The sequence below is a fragment of the Carassius carassius genome, chromosome 1, assembly GCF_963082965.1.
Source record: "Carassius carassius chromosome 1, fCarCar2.1, whole genome shotgun sequence".
Taxonomy (NCBI): Eukaryota; Metazoa; Chordata; class Actinopteri; order Cypriniformes; family Cyprinidae; genus Carassius; species Carassius carassius.
This window is the reverse complement of record NC_081755.1, coordinates 37,483,466-37,501,169: the sequence shown is the minus strand read 5'-3', so window position 1 is coordinate 37,501,169 and position 17,704 is coordinate 37,483,466. Positions and strand designations below refer to the sequence as shown.

The 17,704-nt window shown below is 38.0% G+C and overlaps 3 protein-coding genes across 6 annotated transcripts in view; 1 reads left to right on the top strand and 2 right to left on the bottom strand.

The window, feature by feature from the left end:
* The window catches only part of llgl1 (LLGL scribble cell polarity complex component 1), a 37,117-nt gene extending 34,094 nt beyond the window's left edge, over nt 1-3,023 (top strand). Inside the window, exons 22-23 of the mRNA XM_059558366.1 lie at nt 67-172; nt 1,456-3,023. Of these exons, the coding sequence (XP_059414349.1) occupies nt 67-145 (79 nt within the window). The 3' untranslated portion in view covers nt 146-172; nt 1,456-3,023. The remainder of the gene's footprint in view (nt 1-66; nt 173-1,455) is intronic.
* Nucleotides 3,024-3,939: 916 nt separating this feature from the next.
* ccdc97 (coiled-coil domain containing 97) lies at nt 3,940-7,679 on the bottom strand. Of its 2 annotated transcripts, none has more exons than XM_059558353.1 (6): nt 7,575-7,679; nt 6,620-6,769; nt 6,226-6,553; nt 4,635-4,874; nt 4,442-4,565; nt 3,940-4,208 (listed from the first exon to the last, which is right to left on the bottom strand). In XM_059558353.1, the coding sequence occupies exons 1-6, from the start codon at nt 7,671-7,673 to the stop codon at nt 4,088-4,090; spliced, it is 1,062 nt and encodes a 353-aa protein (XP_059414336.1). In that variant the 5' UTR covers nt 7,674-7,679; the 3' UTR covers nt 3,940-4,087. The 2 variants fall into 2 exon arrangements, with proteins under 2 accessions (XP_059414336.1, XP_059414326.1); XM_059558343.1 differs by having other exon boundaries at nt 6,620-6,772; nt 7,575-7,678.
* Nucleotides 7,680-9,784: 2,105 nt separating this feature from the next.
* cacna1ha (calcium channel, voltage-dependent, T type, alpha 1H subunit a) overlaps nt 9,785-17,704 on the bottom strand; it is a 107,897-nt gene continuing 99,977 nt past the window's right edge. For 2 of the 3 annotated variants that reach the window (XM_059558310.1, XM_059558320.1), the window contains exons 28-35: nt 16,014-16,147; nt 15,841-15,911; nt 14,961-15,039; nt 14,275-14,396; nt 13,890-14,195; nt 13,057-13,225; nt 12,803-12,957; nt 9,785-12,715 (exon numbers count right to left, since the gene is read on the bottom strand). In XM_059558310.1, coding sequence (XP_059414293.1) covers nt 11,726-12,715; nt 12,803-12,957; nt 13,057-13,225; nt 13,890-14,195; nt 14,275-14,396; nt 14,961-15,039; nt 15,841-15,911; nt 16,014-16,147 — 2,026 coding nt within the window. In that variant the 3' untranslated portion in view covers nt 9,785-11,725. The remainder of the gene's footprint in view (nt 12,716-12,802; nt 12,958-13,056; nt 13,226-13,889; nt 14,196-14,274; nt 14,397-14,960; nt 15,040-15,840; nt 15,912-16,013; nt 16,148-17,704) is intronic. The other variant, XM_059558329.1, reaches the window with a different exon arrangement.

Genomic DNA, 17,704 nt, shown 5'->3' with positions numbered 1-17,704 from the left:
GCGCTCTTTACTCTGGTCTAATAGAGTTGTTTATTTTGGGCTCCCCTCGATGATTTGCCTCTTTAGGAGTGTGGATGAAGCTGAGAATAACTACAGGAACATGACTGAAGAGGACGGGAGGCCTCCTGGAATCCTCATCAACTGAGGCGAGCCGGCAGACACTGCGCTGGAGGTGAGGAGCATTTACAGCACCAGCAGACACTGTGGCCTGTTGAGAGTAGACCTGACTGACCAAATGGACCCTGCTTAATGTGGAGATTCGTGCTAGACATCTGTTTGGTAGAATTTAGGATGTGCTTTTTGTTTTGGTGAGGAGGAACAAAAAGTACTGATGAAACCACAGTAGTGATCAGTAGTGTGAAAGTAGTACAAGTAGCAGTATAGTGTTATATATATATATATATATATATATATATATATATATATATATATATATATATATATATATATATATATATACACATTTTTTTTTTTTTTTTTTTTTTGTATCTAAGCAGACGGAGGCTACAATTTTATGTTGTGTATGCACCAATATGAATCAGTGTTTCTAGTTAAAGACAATTTAGTATTGGGAAGTCTGATTCATTGCAGACAAGTGAATTCAGTTAAGTAAGTTTAGTTGTTTTTTATGAGCATAGTCTCAAATGAATCAGCTTATGTTCAATTAATTCATTAATGTATTTATTACAGATCCATGTATAGCCCTTAATTTTCATGGTTTAATGCATGATTTGGTTAAATTCTGCCATTACTCAGCATTATTCTGTTTTCATGTACATGTTAGATTAGGTTTTTTTTTTTTTTATCTAATTTTTTTTATTAGTGTACTCGGGTACATTCTGTTGCTGAGATTTGTATTGTTTTTGAGTCCGGTGAAGCCTGCTTTGTTTGTAAAAAGTAAATGCTTGCAGATAGTTTGTTTTAAAAGATACTGAAGTATGCATGCATGCTGAATGTATTTTTTGAACTACTTTCTGGTAGTATTAACTTTCTTAAAAGGGTAGCATCACTGTAGTGTAACTAGTTAGCTTACATAGCTTGTAATGCTGGAGTTTCAGATAATTGAAATGACTTGGTAAATGTTGTATGTTGTAAATGTAGATGTTGACGGAGTGTACTCTTGTGATTTCTGCGGTCCATATCCTGCAAGCTGATGCTCAGAAGGGCATCTGCTTCTCTTATCTTCCCTCGTAAGGCCCGAGGCATTATTATCTGAACTGCTTATGCACAGAAAATTAAGAACAGACCACACAATTTCCAGTGTTTTCATTTATCCTCGGACATTTTACGTTGTTTATTGGAAGGAAAAAAAGTCAGCTTTGCCTCCTTGTGGACATGTTTGTCAGTGCAGAATGGTTTGGTTATAAAATCAAACCGTGTGTTTGGACGAGTGCCTGTGATTACATGTCATTGCATCAGTATTTAAGCCTTAATGGAGATGTTGTCTTTTTTTAGGAGCAGTTATTGGGTGAAGACTCATCAGCTGAACTCGTTACTTCTGACTGGATCTTGACAGAGCAGTTTGTGACTCCGAAAGTTGCACCATACATTGTTCATGATGTTTTAACAATGGGAATGTTGCATTTTTTCCCCTGTGCCAAAAGACTGAATGATTCATTCTGTTATCTTCTTTTTTTTCTTCACCTTTCCTCCAGTTTTCTTCTTCTTTTTTACCTCTCTCTCCATCAACCGTTGGTTCCTTTGGACTGAAGGCCACAAAATTGTACATTTGAGAGGTGACTTTTAAAGGGAACCGGCACTAAAACAGCCGAGTTGCTGTACAATGTCTGTATGCAGTCAGTGGGCTACTTGCACTGAGCCCATGAAGTTTTTCTGCTTCGTTTGTCTTTTAACATTCCTCTTTTGTCACGCCATCTCTCCTCTCACTGTGTGCCATTCATAAGTTTATGCTAAATCAAATCAAAATTCCTACATTTAGATCACATCGCTGCTACAGTTCATGAATCTCTAAGGGGATTTTGGGGCAACCAACTGCACAACAGAAAATAACTATTCAAGCTTAATTATGAAAAAAATAAGTGCCCTGCTCATTTATGAAGGTATATTCTTTCTGTAAGAAAAGTGTTTGCTTTTTTCCTCCTGACAGCCTTTTCAACTATATCTATGATACTGTGATGGTTTCTGACCTCAAATCAGTAGTCTATTGAAAAGTTTAAGTTTATGGACCCTGTGGGTTTGATAGAGATATTTTCCTCTCATTCAGTCGTCTTTATTATTGTTTTTAAATAATGTCCCTTAACCACTTGCCATTGTAAGTAATTCTGGCAGTGAACTGTGAAGTGTGTCATTTGAAGGAACATGGTATGTAACCTTTGTGTATTCGCCGCAGTAATCCTAACCAGTTTTTGGCACAGTGTTATTAACACGGTATGAAGGAGCTAACGACTTTTTCTATTTACACAGTAATCTTTAGAATAATTTTATATGGCTTATAAGGGTTCGTATTTTGTATTAGACATTTCTAACATTGCATTTTGTGGAGAAAGTTTCAACAGTTGTATAGTATTACAAGAAATGACTGTATTATAGGCATAAATGTAGCTAATAGAGGGAATAAGAGACATTGAGGGAATAGGAAACGTGTTGCACAGACATTTGAATGAGACACAACTGGCTCCTTGGGTCAGATAATGCAGATGTTAGTCCGATTGCTTTTAGAAGTGAAGTATGAGTTTTAAAGTGAAAGGCTCTATTTACATTGTAATTACAAAGAAAACTGCACATAACATTTGCATAACATAACTGCACATTGCTTGGCATTGACGCATTGTCACATTTTCTCCTTGCATTTTCTGTTTTTTGGTTATATGTCAAAGGGACCTCACTAATTGTAGTTGTTGAATTTTTGTTTGTATATTTGCCTAGCATAATCTTTACTTTCCATCCAGCACCTATCCTGTGAACATGTATTTAATTTGTATTTTTCTTGTGTAGAATTTTATTTTGAGATATAGCAATGCTAATGAAATCTTGAATGTTAATAAAGTATTTACTCCACATTTTATTGAATCTTCAGTGTGGTCTGTGCTCAAGTTATTTATTTGGCATAGTTTCTGGTATTTACAGCCTATGAATATACTTTAATATATCTTGTAATAAATGGCTATAAAAAAACTAAATTAAATAAAACAACCATTTATACTTGCAGATAGATGGTTATGACAACATACATTTTTCCATTACTTTAATGCATCAAAGTAAACCAATTTCAACCAAGTTATGTGAGATTTAACTAGAAACAGATTCTATAAAAATGAGTTCAAATGAAAGTTCAGTTGCTGACTCGACTTGAAAGGTTTCACTGTCAGTCAGGCATTTAATTGAAATGCAAATTGTCTTAATATCATACTTGCCCATGTAACAAACATTCAGTAAATCTTTTAAATTGTACTGAAATTGAAAAAAAAAAAAAAAAGTTGAATCTCAATGTAGCAATTAATGCACTTGTGTTCACTGAAATTTGGTAGTTGACAGGTTACATGAACAAAGATTTAGTTCTAATGTATATGGGAATATTGTATCTTATTAGATGCTTTAAATTAAGTTTTTAATAATTTAATCAAAAAGTTAGTTTATTTAAATTGCTGCAGTATATATTCATTGTTATTAATGGTGCAAATAGTCCATGTAGTCTTTCAGTTAATGTGGGATTGATCATTGGGATTGCAAGAGACTGCATGCATAGTTATATAGATGAACATGAAAAAGTGAGTCTGGAACACTGCTGTCATGCCCATGTGTTTTATTATTAACCATCATGAAAAAATGTGATTCCTACATTCTGCATGTTTTTTAGATACGCTAAACAGCAAAAGCCTTTTAAAATGAAAACAAAGTCTTCTAAGGTCAGACCTAAAAGACTTTATTGTTTTTTGATTTTCAAAGAATTCTTTAAACATGACCACAACATCATCTTGAAAAACCGTACTCTTTTATTAAAGACAACAAAGTGCTGATCATCACATTTAACCTACAAAAACAAATATCAAGCAGTAGATATATGATCAATAATGTACAAAAATTTAAATTCTTTTTTCTGGTGTCAGAACAATCTATACATTAAGGGCTATTGCATCATATCCTCCTCTTCTTCTTCCTCCTCTTCATCATCTTCATCAAAGTAGCGCTCCTCTGCATCATGGCTTACAATATCCAGGTTATCATAATCTGGATTCTCATCCACTTCACTGCAATGAAAATATCAGTTATTGCCACTGTAATTAAGATACTGTACATATTAATATTTTAACATTAAGAGACAAGGTTATGTAAGAACTAAAATATGGGCAATTAGCTCTCTACACTATAGTTCAATAAATAGCAACAACTGATTTGAAAAGAAATACACCCTTGTAATGCAAAATTCGTGATTTCGAGATTCAAAATCTGAGCCCTATGTGCGCAAACACTTTGATTTGACCTGTAGTTGAAGTCATCTTTGCCATCCAGGAAGCGCTGATGCATTTGACTGAGGAACTCCTCTCTCAGCATGGCTTTCTCTTCTGCATTTGGCTCCCACTCTGCCTGTCCGGGCTCGTTGCTTTCTAAAGCACACAAAAACACAATCATCCATAAAGAAACGCCATCATGAGTCAGTCAGTGGGATCTCGCACCTTCCTCCTCAGACTCCTCCGCTGCACACTGCTCTCTCTCCTGCTCCTCCTCCAGGCGGCTCTGGATCAGCTTCTCCTGGTAGGAGTTGATAAGCAGGTCAGAGAGTCCCCCCGGGCCGCTCCTCATGGCCTCCTCGGAGCGCTGCAGGATCTCGTCTTCGCTGAGGTACTGTCCGATGTACTGCTCGTACAGAAGCGGGTCTCGCACACGCATCTGCTCCTCGCTGAAGTACTGGCCCTCTGCACAGAGACAAACTTATCAAAGTGCTCTTCTAGCAAGGGGCAGGGGGGGTATTTGATGGATTTTCTTCCCTTGCTTTGATGAATAATTTTATTTAACAAGGATGCATTATATCAAACTGAGAGTGAAGACATTTATAATGTTAGATATTTTTCTATTCATCAAAGAATCCTGAAGAAAATGTATCAAGTTCCGACAAAAATATTAAGCAGCTCAACTGTTTTCAACATTGATAATAAGAAATGTTTCTTGAGCAGTCTATTTTAGGTAGGTTTCACAATTTACTGTAACATTAAGAGATTAATGTTTAGACTTTTGCAGAGTATACCCTGGAACTTGGATGTGGGAAATAATTACAGTTCGATCCAAAAGATAGTTTTAGCAACACAGTGCAGATGCTAGAGAACACAGTTAGCTGACTAGCTGTACGACTTCAATATATGACTTCACAGGCATCACTGGCTTGTACTCTCACATCAATAATATTAGCAATCGACAGATTATTGCTGCTGTGTGGTTTGACTGCTGTAATTTTTTAAGATTTCATATTATTGTAAGGTGAGCTAAAAGGACATACACTACTATGAAAATCACACAGCTTCAGTTTGACATCAATAAGAAAAAGTATAATTTCATAGTTAATAGTAGTGGTTCATAATACAATATGTATGAACTTTACAGATGACTTAGATGATTTATTTTGCAAAATCTTGTCATTTTAATAAATATTACATAAAAACTTATTCGAAATAGTTTCTGCTTCCATTAAGCTCAGTGTGCTCTCTTTAAGCTCTTCCCCACTGAACGTTTATGTTAATACTTCATAAACAAACTTTAAATAATAAGTGATGGTTTAAACGTTAAGCTAATCGATTTTCTATAGATTCAAATCTGCAGACTGGCTCTGATCTCTTAGACAACTACTGTGAACTTCTCCAGACTGTGAATCAGTGGAAAATCGGCCATCGGAACAGTTGTGTGTAGTGTATTCTAGCCTTAAGAGCTGACAAAAAAAACTACTCTTGATTTCTTTCTTACTCTGTAATCTAACAGTTACTCGATGCATGCAGCTGACAAACACAACCTGGGAACAAACCATCTCTGAAATGAGACACGGCCATGTTCTAACAATCATAAAGTACATATTCAATACTCAGCAACTTGTGCCAGTCTAATGAACGACAGTATGAACTATGCTGGTACAATCTATTAATAACTAACTAATTAATACATAAAAGAAAAAACTATTTAGAAACTCAACAGGTGACGAACTGATATGAAAAACAGCGCATCAGATTAAAACTCCGGCTGGTGTTTGAAAAAAAACAAAAACAAAGAAAGAGTGCTCACCCTTCTGAAGAGCACAAAGTGCTGCATAACGATGGTTGCGGACGCGTTTGCGGTCGGCTGTGCTGGATGCCCGTCTCTGAATCTCCTTACAGTAATACTGCGCTCTGCAGTCACTGCTCAGCTTTGAGAAAGCCTCCATGTGCTCCGGCTTCAGATGGGCCTGATAGCGCTCCAGGAACACCAAGGGCTTGGATCGGTACTGATCCATTAAAAGCTCCTTCTTCTCCTCCAGAGTTAAGTCTGGCTCTCCCAGCTGCTGGCTTTTCACTGGACTCCCACTGGCTGCTATAGCCGCGACCATCGAGCTGAGACAGCTGGGTGGCTCCTCCTGTAAGCGCCGCACGGTTAGACTCGTGTGTAGAATTATACTGCATGAACACAGATGAAACCTCACCTTTAGATTTAGAGAGCTGCTTGTTGTGTTGTGTGCCTCCTTGACATCTGTCTCAGGAGCAGGACATCTGTCTTGAGCTGCAGGTTCAGTGCAGCTCTCAGATGTGTTGGGTTCAGGGCATGGCTCGATTTCTCCCCAAAGTGCTGTTTTCTGCTTTAGAGAGCAGAGTCAACAGAGATTCAAGAGGTCAGTATCATTTGGTAATTGTAAAGCCATCCCCCACATGGCTTTGGGGGAAGTCGTGGCCTAGTGGTTAAAGAGTTTGATTCCTAACGCTAGGGTTGTGGGTTCGACTGAGGTGTCCATGAGCAAGGCACCGAACCCCCAACTGCTCCCCGGGAGCTGAAGCATAAATGGCTGCCCACTGCTCCGGGTGTGTGTTCACACGGTGTGTGTTCACACGGTGTGTGTGTGTGTGTGTGTGTGTGTGTGCACTTTGGATGGGTTAAATGCAGAGGACGAATTCTGACTATGGGTCACCATACTTGGCTGTATGTCACGTATCTTACAAAATGACTAGATATTATCTACATCTACAGGGAAAAGCAAGAATTTTGTCTTTACTGTCACTTTTCTTTCACTTCCTATTTTTTTAAGTCGTGATGAAAGTTTGATTTTTTTAGGAAGAGTTGGAGTTTAAGCAGACTGAATGATTGGAAAAGCCTTCCTTCATTCATTGCCAGTGAAGAGTTTGCAATTTCACTGACGGCTCGAGACAGAGACATTTGGACTAAAATATTCATCCACATATGCAGATGAATCATTCGCACCAAGATCAATAGCAAGCTTTTAGAAAAGAGAATTTCCATTTCATGAAAGGTTTTAATTTTACTTAATAAATAATGTTCTAGTTGTGCGTTATAACTTAACCATCCATGTATCAGATCTTGCAAAACTATACTTTTCATAAAGCATGCATTTCATAAACGACGCTCCCTCCTCACACACATCTCACCTGTACAGGTGCAGAGTCTGGACATCTCTGTCTTGTCCCACAGCTGCTCATGTTTTCTCCCTCCTGGGGTTTGACACATGGCTCGATTTCTCCCCACATTTCTGGTTCAGATGACAGTTTTAGCGCTAACTGCTGTTGATATATCCCCTCGATGTTTCTGTCTGTCGTTGTGTTATTCTACCAAAAAATACCAACGCTAATCCTACTAAATGTGTAACTTACTGTACTGTATCAGTAACACTTGGCTAAATTTGTAGTAGGAGGATATATGACAGACACTCGTACCACTTAATTAATTTAATCATTTTACATCAGTCCGTTTTCTTATCCTGAATTCAAAACAACAACTAAAACGGCCAAAACGGCGTTTTACGTTCTGTGACCGTCAGTGTAGCCACACTATTAGTTCCGTGTGGAACACTTTCATCGCTAACTGTTGGTTCCATTTATTCCAACGTGTGTAAGAACTGTCCGGTAGATGGCGACAAACGACAGAACACTGTTCTAATTCTTCTGCTTTTGACCAGTCCTAAAATAATGATTATAGCGGCAGAGATAAAGGATCATTAAAATGAAAATTAAAATGCTGCATCTTATAGGATTTTAGTTTTTTTTTTTTTTTTAAATCATCCAGTCAGGTAACTTAAGTAGAGAACAGCGCATCAAAAAACATTAACATTTGCCGCCAACAAATGGTGTTGCTGATAATAAATCGGTGGTAACTTTGTTATCTCATATTCTTTTATTATAAGTTAAAAAAACCTTTAAGTAAGGTAAGCAGCGAATTTCAGTCAACTTCGACTTTTTGGACGAGGTTTATGAGACTTTTTGATACTTTTTTCCGTTGGTATGCTTGACTTGATACATGTAAGTAAGCCTACTTTAACGTTACCTTACTTTAACTTCGACGACTGGAAAGTAACAGTGTGAGTAAATTCTTTAAAAGATACTGATTTGAATCGAATGAGTGAATCACAAAGGGGTCCATAATATCTGGACAGCTTTCCGTTATACCGTTCGCATTCTCATTCATTTTGATGACAGCTGCTCGGTTGACATACTGTAGGATCCCCAGAAGTTAATTATCTTGAATAATGGGTAAGGGGGCCATTATGGTTTCTGGACCCCTGAATAGCATGTTGACTTGAGCCCACCACAATCACGTTCTTGGAATCATCCTAACTTTCCCCTGTTATGGCACCTCTGATCATTGGCACTCAGTTCTGCAGCCACATTTAATGTATCAGTAACCTCAGACATAAATCATAATAATAACAACAATAATAATGACTAAACCCTTTAATAGTGACTATCCTAAAATAAGAAAGACAGCAGACAGGCTGTTCATTTCAGCTGGGTAGGCCTACTCTACTTTAATATTAAAGATTTGCAGTCTGCAAAATGTTACTCACATCCATTTTACGTAAAATGTAATGTGTCCATGAATACTCAGCCACCTTTGCAAAAAAAAAAAAAAAAAAACTTTTTATAGATGCATTTTGCCAGATGGTATGGTTACTACATTTGCGTCTACAGGGATCCTGACAATGTATGTCTGCATACAGATGAAATTTGGGAGTCAACAGATCTTTTACTATGATCATATCCACTGGTTGAGTCATGATGTAAGGAATACTGCTTCTGAGTTCAAGTCTCTAATTGTTTCAACTGAGAATATTATCTCAACAGCTGTTTATGAGTTATGCTATAGTTCATAGGTTCACAGCCTCTTGGACACCATTTTAACCATTAATAAAAGATGAATCGCTGTCTAGCCATCTGAGATTTCATTGTGGAGATATAGTTTAGAATAGTGTAATTCAAACTGGCGGGTCTGAACTGACTCCATTTTTGATCTTATCTTTGCTTGTTTGCCCCTCGTTAAAAACACAAGACAAATTGCATCTGTTTGAAAAAAACATTTTTAGGGAAAGTTTAATATATTAACACTATTTGAACTGTGTATATACATTTAAAAACAAATTAAGCATTTCCTTTTGCTAGAAAATGTTTATCTGTAAATGAATATCCCTCAGATTGTGTAGAAATGTAAAAAATACAATTGTATATAGCTTTTTAAACACTTCTTCAGTCAAGTCATATAAAAACCATAATAATAATAATAATTTCAGACATTTTGCATTACATAAAGAAGTTTTAGTTGCAATAACGAGAGAGAAGGACAGAGAAATGACTACCATCACAAAAGCTTGAGGAAAATGCTTTGATTATTTATTGAAGGGTTAAGGACATTAGGCTGCTTGATGGCAAAAGCTCATATAAAAAAACAGCTAAGAATATCCATCTCCCCAAAGTGATTAAAACACTTTAAGCAGTTATTTACTACTCCTTCCATACAGTTCTATCATTTACTAAATAGCAAAAAAAAATTTTTAAACTCTCAACAATCCTCTTGCAAAAACATGGATCTAGAACCGTAAGATGCATGAAACACTGCACACATTTGTCTCAAAGTCCAATGTTAAATTGATGTCCGATTATGTTGCCGGTTATGAGTACATACTTTTATCAATTGTAATCATCCATGATATTTTCTTACTTCTAAACCTCTTGCCCTCAACTCAACGTAGGCTATCATAAAATATTGCATGAGACAACAATAAGTGGGTTTACTCATTTCTACAAAGAGGAGTACCTTGTAATTACATCTCAGTGCAATTAGATTAGTCTACAAATGGAAAATATCTGAAAATTGAAATATCAAAAAACTTCAAAAACAACCAGATGTCTGTATTTCTACATCTCGCAATAACATGCAACTGATTTTCCCTCTCCATCTTTTGAGGAGAATCATAAATGGAGGAAAAAAGTAAATATTAGCACAGCACAAAAGCTGCATCAACTATTTTAAATATCAGGTGATACATTTATGACACTGGATATGTAGTTGTGTGAGTTATATAATTTGAAGAGCAGGATTTGCAGGTGTCATTTACCTGTAATTTTTCCCAAAAACATGGCTTAGTTTAACTATACATAAATCACAATTATCACTTCTAAAAAATAAATAAATAAAAACATTCCTTTGTATTCCTTTCATTAAACAGTTGTCTCATTGTTTCACAGGTGCCATTTCAAAGCAGAGCAGATCAAAAAAAAGATCAGACGTCTGCTGATATAAACTCCCTCAGTCTTCTGCTTTGACAGTTATAAAGTTTGAACATCGGGAGAAACAGAACAAGGTCACATTTACATTTGAATTACTCCATCCTTCACATGCAACTTGTGCCACAGCCAAGGGCCACAAAGTGTTAAAATATGTTCTGTTGTGGTTAAATTAGTTCACAACGTAGAGTGTAACAGAAATCGTAATATACATTTTGAGATGAACCTGAGCATGGTAAAGGGTTGTGTATGTGAGATGCACGTTACTGGCTATGTTTGCTTAAAAAGTGAGTAATCTAACTGGGTAAACTTACAGAAACAATAATAGTGTATTGCACTCAGGCTACAGATCATTTGTAGTTTGGTTCTCATTGGATCTATATTATACGACACACCCCGTCCTCCCAATAGAAAAATAAAAATCATCTCAATATCAGTAGGCCTAAACAGACTAGAATTGATCCCACAGCTATCTGATTAAAAAATTTACATTCACAAGAAGACAACAGAGGACAATTCAAATTGATATGTGCAAAAACATTATAGATCTCTATAAAAAATATGTGCATATGAATAGAGCTCATTTCTCCACTAATACAATATGTTCTCTATTTACACATCATGAGTCAATAAAATACATAACATGTACAGTTCTTATTAGTCTTTTAATCTGTTTACTCTTGTCTTTACAGAAAACATTACCGATGCTCATGACAAAGAGAGGAGAGACTGACAGATATGATACAGATGATACACAACACTACACATCCTGAACTCAAATCAATGTGATTGAGCACTGGGATTAAAATAAGAACCAGAGTTCCATTTGGAAACCTGAAATTGCATATCCCATGTTCAACACAGTCAGATCAAACACTGTTCCCGCTAGGATCGCTTGCCATTCCTGGCTGGCTTTCATGATGATATTACATCTGAAAAAGAAACAAAGAAAACTTTGGCTACAGAAAGAGGTCGACATCCCCCATTCAACTAGGACGGTAAAATTTGGCTAAAGCCGATGTCCCTCATTGGGCTGTCCTGTTTACAGAGCTGAAGTCCGTGGATTCTTCGAACCGGGTGTCAAAGGGGGGCGGCTGTGTGCTTTCACACAGAATGCCTGCCAGTCCACCCATTGGGGTGGGGTGCGGCAGGGACAGATACTCGGCACAGTGAGAGGGGTGCCGCTCTACTTTGATGAGCGGCTGGGTAGATTGCTGGTTCTCCAGTAAGTCCAGAGAGTCCCGCTGCAGGGCCCGGTCGTAAGATGGCGTCCTCCTCCGTAGTAGCATGCTGCTCTCCGACAGCTTTTTCATGGATGCGAGAGAAGCGGGAGCCCCTGTTTCAAACGGGGGCTCGATGGAGATACAAGGAGGGCTCATCTTTTTCTTCCGGGGAATATGCAACGACTGTCCACGCATGGGAACGTGCCTCTTCTCACTAAGTTCTTGACCAAACAGCCCTTCATCTACTGAAGAGCAAATCTCAATTGAGTGCCTGCGATGGTCATCGGTACCAAAGGGTTTTTCCAGAAAACCCTCCGTGTCCACGCTGAAGCACTTCTTCGGGTCTTTGACGCTTAAGTTGGCAGCACTGCTGCAGTTCTTCACGGGGACGGGAAGCAGCGTCCCTGAGTTAGTGTAAGGAGACAGGGAGTGACTCCGGGCTTCTGCCTGAATCCCTACCCACAGCCGTGCTGTACTGTTGATGTGGCGGACCTCCTCGTCCGTTGGATCAGCAGAATCGAACATGGAGCCACTGGGACTGGTGCTTCTGCTGCTGCTGGCCAGGCTGGGAGGTGGAGAAGGGATATTGTGCTTGCTATGGGGCAGCTGGAAGGTACAGACACTGGAGGCATGTCCACGTGGGGGCAGCAAAGGTGACCCCTGAGGGATGCTGGGTCCGGCGATCCGAGGAACACGCAGCTTGAAGCTGCCTGTAGATATTCCTGCCTGTCTGTTGGGGTTGTCTTTGGAGTCGAAACTTTGCACATTGACATTGTCATTTTTAATTGCCTCCTGAAAGAATAAACAAAGGACAACGTGAACTGCATGCATTGAATAGCAGTGAAGCACTTAATACGGATGGGACGAGGGAGAGTATACCTGTCTGTGTAAAGTCCTGCCTATGCTGTGGGTTGGAGAGGGCATGGGAGGGGGAATCTTGGGGAGGTAGTTGAACTGGGAATGGGGAGGAACACCGGGGACCTGGAGCAGGGAATGGCTTTCGCATGGCTGGGAGTGGACTGAGGTGATAGAGCCTACAGGAAAGGTTAATGAAGACTTTTCATAAGTTTTTTCCCCTCTTTCGATATCAGTAAATATTAATACACAAAGTCATGTACTCTGATTCTTTATACCTAATTCAAGGTACCCTTGACTGGCTTCCACTTCTTCTAGTGGATAAGGAGCACTGGCTGGCCTCACAGGGCGAAACATGTAGCTGTCATTGGGCAAAGAGTGCATCCTCGACACAGACATTTTCCGCGGAGAGGGCAAATTCTCCTGTGTTCTTTGCATCCTATCATCCTGCGGAAGAGAAATGTATTCTACTGCTTTTGTGCTTTTGCCTTTGCACATAAACTCACAAAGCTATAAACACCTAGAGCCAAGCTTGCTAGGTCCATTCACCAGCTCGCTGCAGCTGACAAAGCAAATACACTCATTGCCAGAGCAGCCCATGAGGGGTAACAAATGTTCCTGGCATCCCCGCAGAGCCTCACTTCTCACTGTCCACATACCCTTAGCATATTTTCTGTGTATTGTGACAACTCAGCACCCAATAAAACACAAATGCAATTTTGTTGCCCGCAGCTAACTCGGGCTGCTCCTTATAGAGTTAATGGTGCTAAATAAGTGCAGAACTAAACTAAGAAAACAAATGGGTTAAAGTACACTATGGCTAGTTCATTATACCACTTTTTTTTTGTCAAGGTCCCCAAAATATGATGATCCCCCAATGAAAGTACTAAAATATAAAATCAGGTATATATTTTCATATATAAAGAAAAATATTAAGTGTTATATACCCTAGTACTCTGTTGCAGCCCCCTGGAGTTTCACAGATCCCAGTTTGAAAACCCTTCATTATACTTATATGTCATAAAACCATGGTTTAACTAAAAAGAGTCTTTCTTTTTTCTTGTTTTTTTAATGACTTGGCATGTAAATGGGCAAACTGTGGCATGTATACCTGTCCAGGTGAATCTGGATGTGGTCCTACATAAGTTGCCCTTCCTTCAGGCCCTGAAGAGCTCCCCGCTGAGACATTGCTGAGACGCCGAGCCATTTCCATCTCCATCTCAATCTCAGCGTCCATTTCTGCATCTTCTTTAGCCTCCTTATTGCTCTCCTCTAGGTGTTTCATCAGTACGGCCACCACCACGTTAACCAGCACAAACTGAGCCATTAGCACAAAGGTGACGAAGTAGATGGGGGAAACCAGGGGCAGATAGCTGAAGCAGTTACTTTCATTTGGAAGGCACTCTCGCAGAGTGTCCTGCAAATATGCAACACGTTAATGCATAAAACTGCACCTATAAAACACTCTCAATGCAATTAGAAAAAGCACTGTATACCTTCATTATGCCATTCCAGTTGTCCCCCGTCGATACTCTGAATAACGTTAAAAAGGCCATTCCAAAGTTCTCAAATGTAGCATGTCTGCTTAATCCTTCGCATGGGTTGTTGTCATTGCATTCTAAGTTAAAATATAGGTAAATAATAGTTTGATGACAGTCAAATACTTTTATACACAAAAAGCATAGCTAGACTTTCACTGAATGTGTTGCTAAAAATGGAGATAACCTGACGTCTCCTGTGTAACCATTAAAGAAGCAAATGAGCTGTTACCCCCAGACACATCTGACACAATAATAAGCATTGATTTTAAAGCTGAAGGCTAATGAAAGTAATTAGAGTGCTTGCCCTTTAATAGAAAGCATAATCTTGTCATTCGTGTTCCAGAGGCCTCTCGCAGGGATATAAGTAGCATAGAAATGTCTATTTGAGCCTTGAAGCACAAAAGCGCTGCCATTGCAGGAACAAGCTCCAAAGATCAACAGAGCTAATTTAGGTTCTTCTCCAATTATCACAGCACTGTATTATTAGAAGAGCTCTCAAACTATAAGAGAAGCGTGCCTTTGGGGACCAAATTTAAGCATTTCTGAGCCAAAAATGAGAGTGGCAGCTAAGGTAGAGAAAGCCGCTAGAACTGTGAAATGGAGAGCTCAGTATGAACAGTGAGCAGGATTGCAGCACTGACCTAGTTTCCCAAAAAGCTCCACGCCAAGCGCCGCATAAATGAAGAAGAGGAGCATAAACAGCAAGCCCAGATTTCCCACCTAAAGAGAGGAAGCGCATTATCACAGTATGTTATTAAACAATCAATCATGGGGGGTAACATCGTGTTATAGATATTTTATCTCCAGCTTTCTCTCTGTCCTCCCCCATTGTCTGTCTTACATATCCACACAAAGACAAAAAACTAATGCAATTGCGCAGTACATCTATATCTCTTTAAAGCAAAATCACACACACAGCATATGGTATACATTATAAAAATGTTTTGTCAGGTAATGTTTTGTCTATAATACACTATGCAATATATATTAGAGTTACTTTAGCTGTTACAATATTATTCTCTGTAACACTTTAGTTTAGGGACCAAATCTCACTATTAACTAAATACTTTTTGCATGCATATTACTAGCATACTGGCTGTTTATTTGTACTTATAAAAAACATATTTTGCATGACCATATTCTACATCCCTAAATTTGTCTCAATAAGTAAACTATTAAAGTATTTAGGAGTTAACTGAGGCAAAAGTCACAGTTAAGAGTTACTTAATAGCGAGAATTGGAGCATAAAATAAAATGTCTACATCATAATGTTTTAAAAGCACATTAGTCTAACCTAATGTATTTGGCCATGTTAAATAAAATATAATAAAAATTAATGTCAAAGTCAAAAATATATAAAAAAATATTTTTAACAAGTTATGTATAAACATATAAATGTAATATAACAAATATAAATACAATATCACATAAAAAAATAATATAAATATTTGTATAAAAAATATGTTTATTATTAAATAAATACATGAATGACTTAATGTAAAAAGACACAACAGTAGTTACCTGTGGTAAAGCTTGCATAACTGTGTCTAGCAGGGATCTCATGCCTGTAGCCATCTTCAAAAGCTTCAGTACTGTGGGCAAAAGCACAAAGAGGCACAAATCGAACCCCACAAATCTATTTTTAATAGAACATGCAAATAAACTTTTTTGTTAACTAGCCAAAATTAGAGTACCTCTGGCTATTCTCAGCACCCTCATAATGCGGATTATAGTGGGGTTGATTGGCAGTGCTGCGTTCATCTTGATCTCCTCCAGAGTGATGCCCATGATAGAGAGCAGGACTATGGCTAGATCCAGCTGGTTCCATCTGCCAGCACATTACAACATCATACACTTAAAATACAGCATCCAGCAACGAGCATCGTTTAGCTAATTGGTTTTTGAGCATTAGGCAAGCTGAGCAAACAAACCGTACACAGATTTATGAGCATATTGGAAATAGAACAACATACTGTTGATTGCACCTGTACATGTGCCATTGTGGGATTAATGATAAGCAACAGGGATCGTGACTCCTTTTAATTTAGCAGGTTTCATGTTACTGAAACAAATGATTAATCTCGTTCCCTATGCATGATAGACGCCACATATTAAAAACTGACTTAATCACACGGTCACACTTAATTACAAAAGTGTTTTACAATGTGTTACTGAGGATAGTGAAGTTGCCCTGTGATAATATACATAATTCATTTAAGGATTCAAGTGCTTGATTACGTCCGAACCAAACACACTGCGATAAGATTCAAGCAACAAGCAATTCATCTGTCCACACCAGACTCATCCTAGCTACGCCATGCAACAAAATAAATCAACGATCAAATCACAGCCAATCAGAAGAGCACATGGGCGGGCTCTCTCTGCAAGCGCACTGCACTTTTAACAAAAAAGGGTGACTGATGCCATCTTTGGTATGGAAGTTTGTTTCCTTTCATTCATTTTCAAGATCTGAGGTAAATTATCCACTGTTGCTTTCAGTATGGTAATAAAGGTCACACTAAATGGTGTTCGATCTCATATTTAGACCCTTTAAACATTAAATAAAGCACATAATCAGTACCTCAGATCGTCATTGTCATAGTGTGTACTCTATGTTGTTGTAGCCACAATGTCGCAAATAAAAAAATAGAAACATTTCTAAAATAGACTCTACTGTCACTCATCGTGTATCACCTTCACGGCTGGTTAGAACAAAAACACTGATTAACATGGAAAAGATACCTTTTATGCACTTCTCAACAGTCTTTTGTTAATTTCAGTTATATTTATAATATTGCCAAAAGAACAAAAGTCTGAAGCATAAAAGTCATTTAGATAATCCTCCTTTTAATCTCTCCCACCCTCTTTTATCCCTTAAGAATACACATTTTGATTGTAGTTCTTCATTAATTACTGTGAATTATTTTTTTCTGTCTGATCTAAGTGAGAGTCAGTCATGCTTTGATCTCATGTCTTTGTTGGCTTGAATAATCAATCAGTGCACAGCATCTCTGAATGGAGATAAAATATATTATGCTGCACACAAAGCTGATGGGGTCTTTAATGAACTTTATTGGCTTAAGCATTTGGAAATTAATGCATGACTACAGATATCTAAGAATACACGTATATCCAATGCACAAAGAGAGCATGAGATAAGGGACAAGGTCACTGAGAGGTTGGGGACCGAAAAGACTCCCCATAGACCTTCTTAGAGAGACTTTAGTATCAGGATTAGAATTAGAATAAGAAGGCTTGGTTAAAAATAAATTAGTAATGAGAATGTAATGTATATAGCAAGTGTAATACCCTAATACCATCTAAAGTGCACAGTAACAAACACTTGAATCCATAACTGTTTTGTAAGTGAATATATAATCATTGT

Excerpts from the sequence above, each read along its gene's own strand:
- ccdc97 (XM_059558343.1), bottom strand. The coding sequence starts at position 7,673 with ATGTGGGGAGAAATCGAGCCATGTGTCAAACCCCAGGAGGGAGAAAAC. Across the intron at positions 6,773-7,574 it reads CAGACTCTGCACCTGTACAG|CAGAAAACAGCACTTTGGGG; the intron begins GTGAGATGTGTG and ends TGCTCTCTAAAG. Across the intron at positions 4,209-4,441 it reads AAAGATGACTTCAACTACAG|TGAAGTGGATGAGAATCCAG; the intron begins GTCAAATCAAAG and ends TTTTCATTGCAG.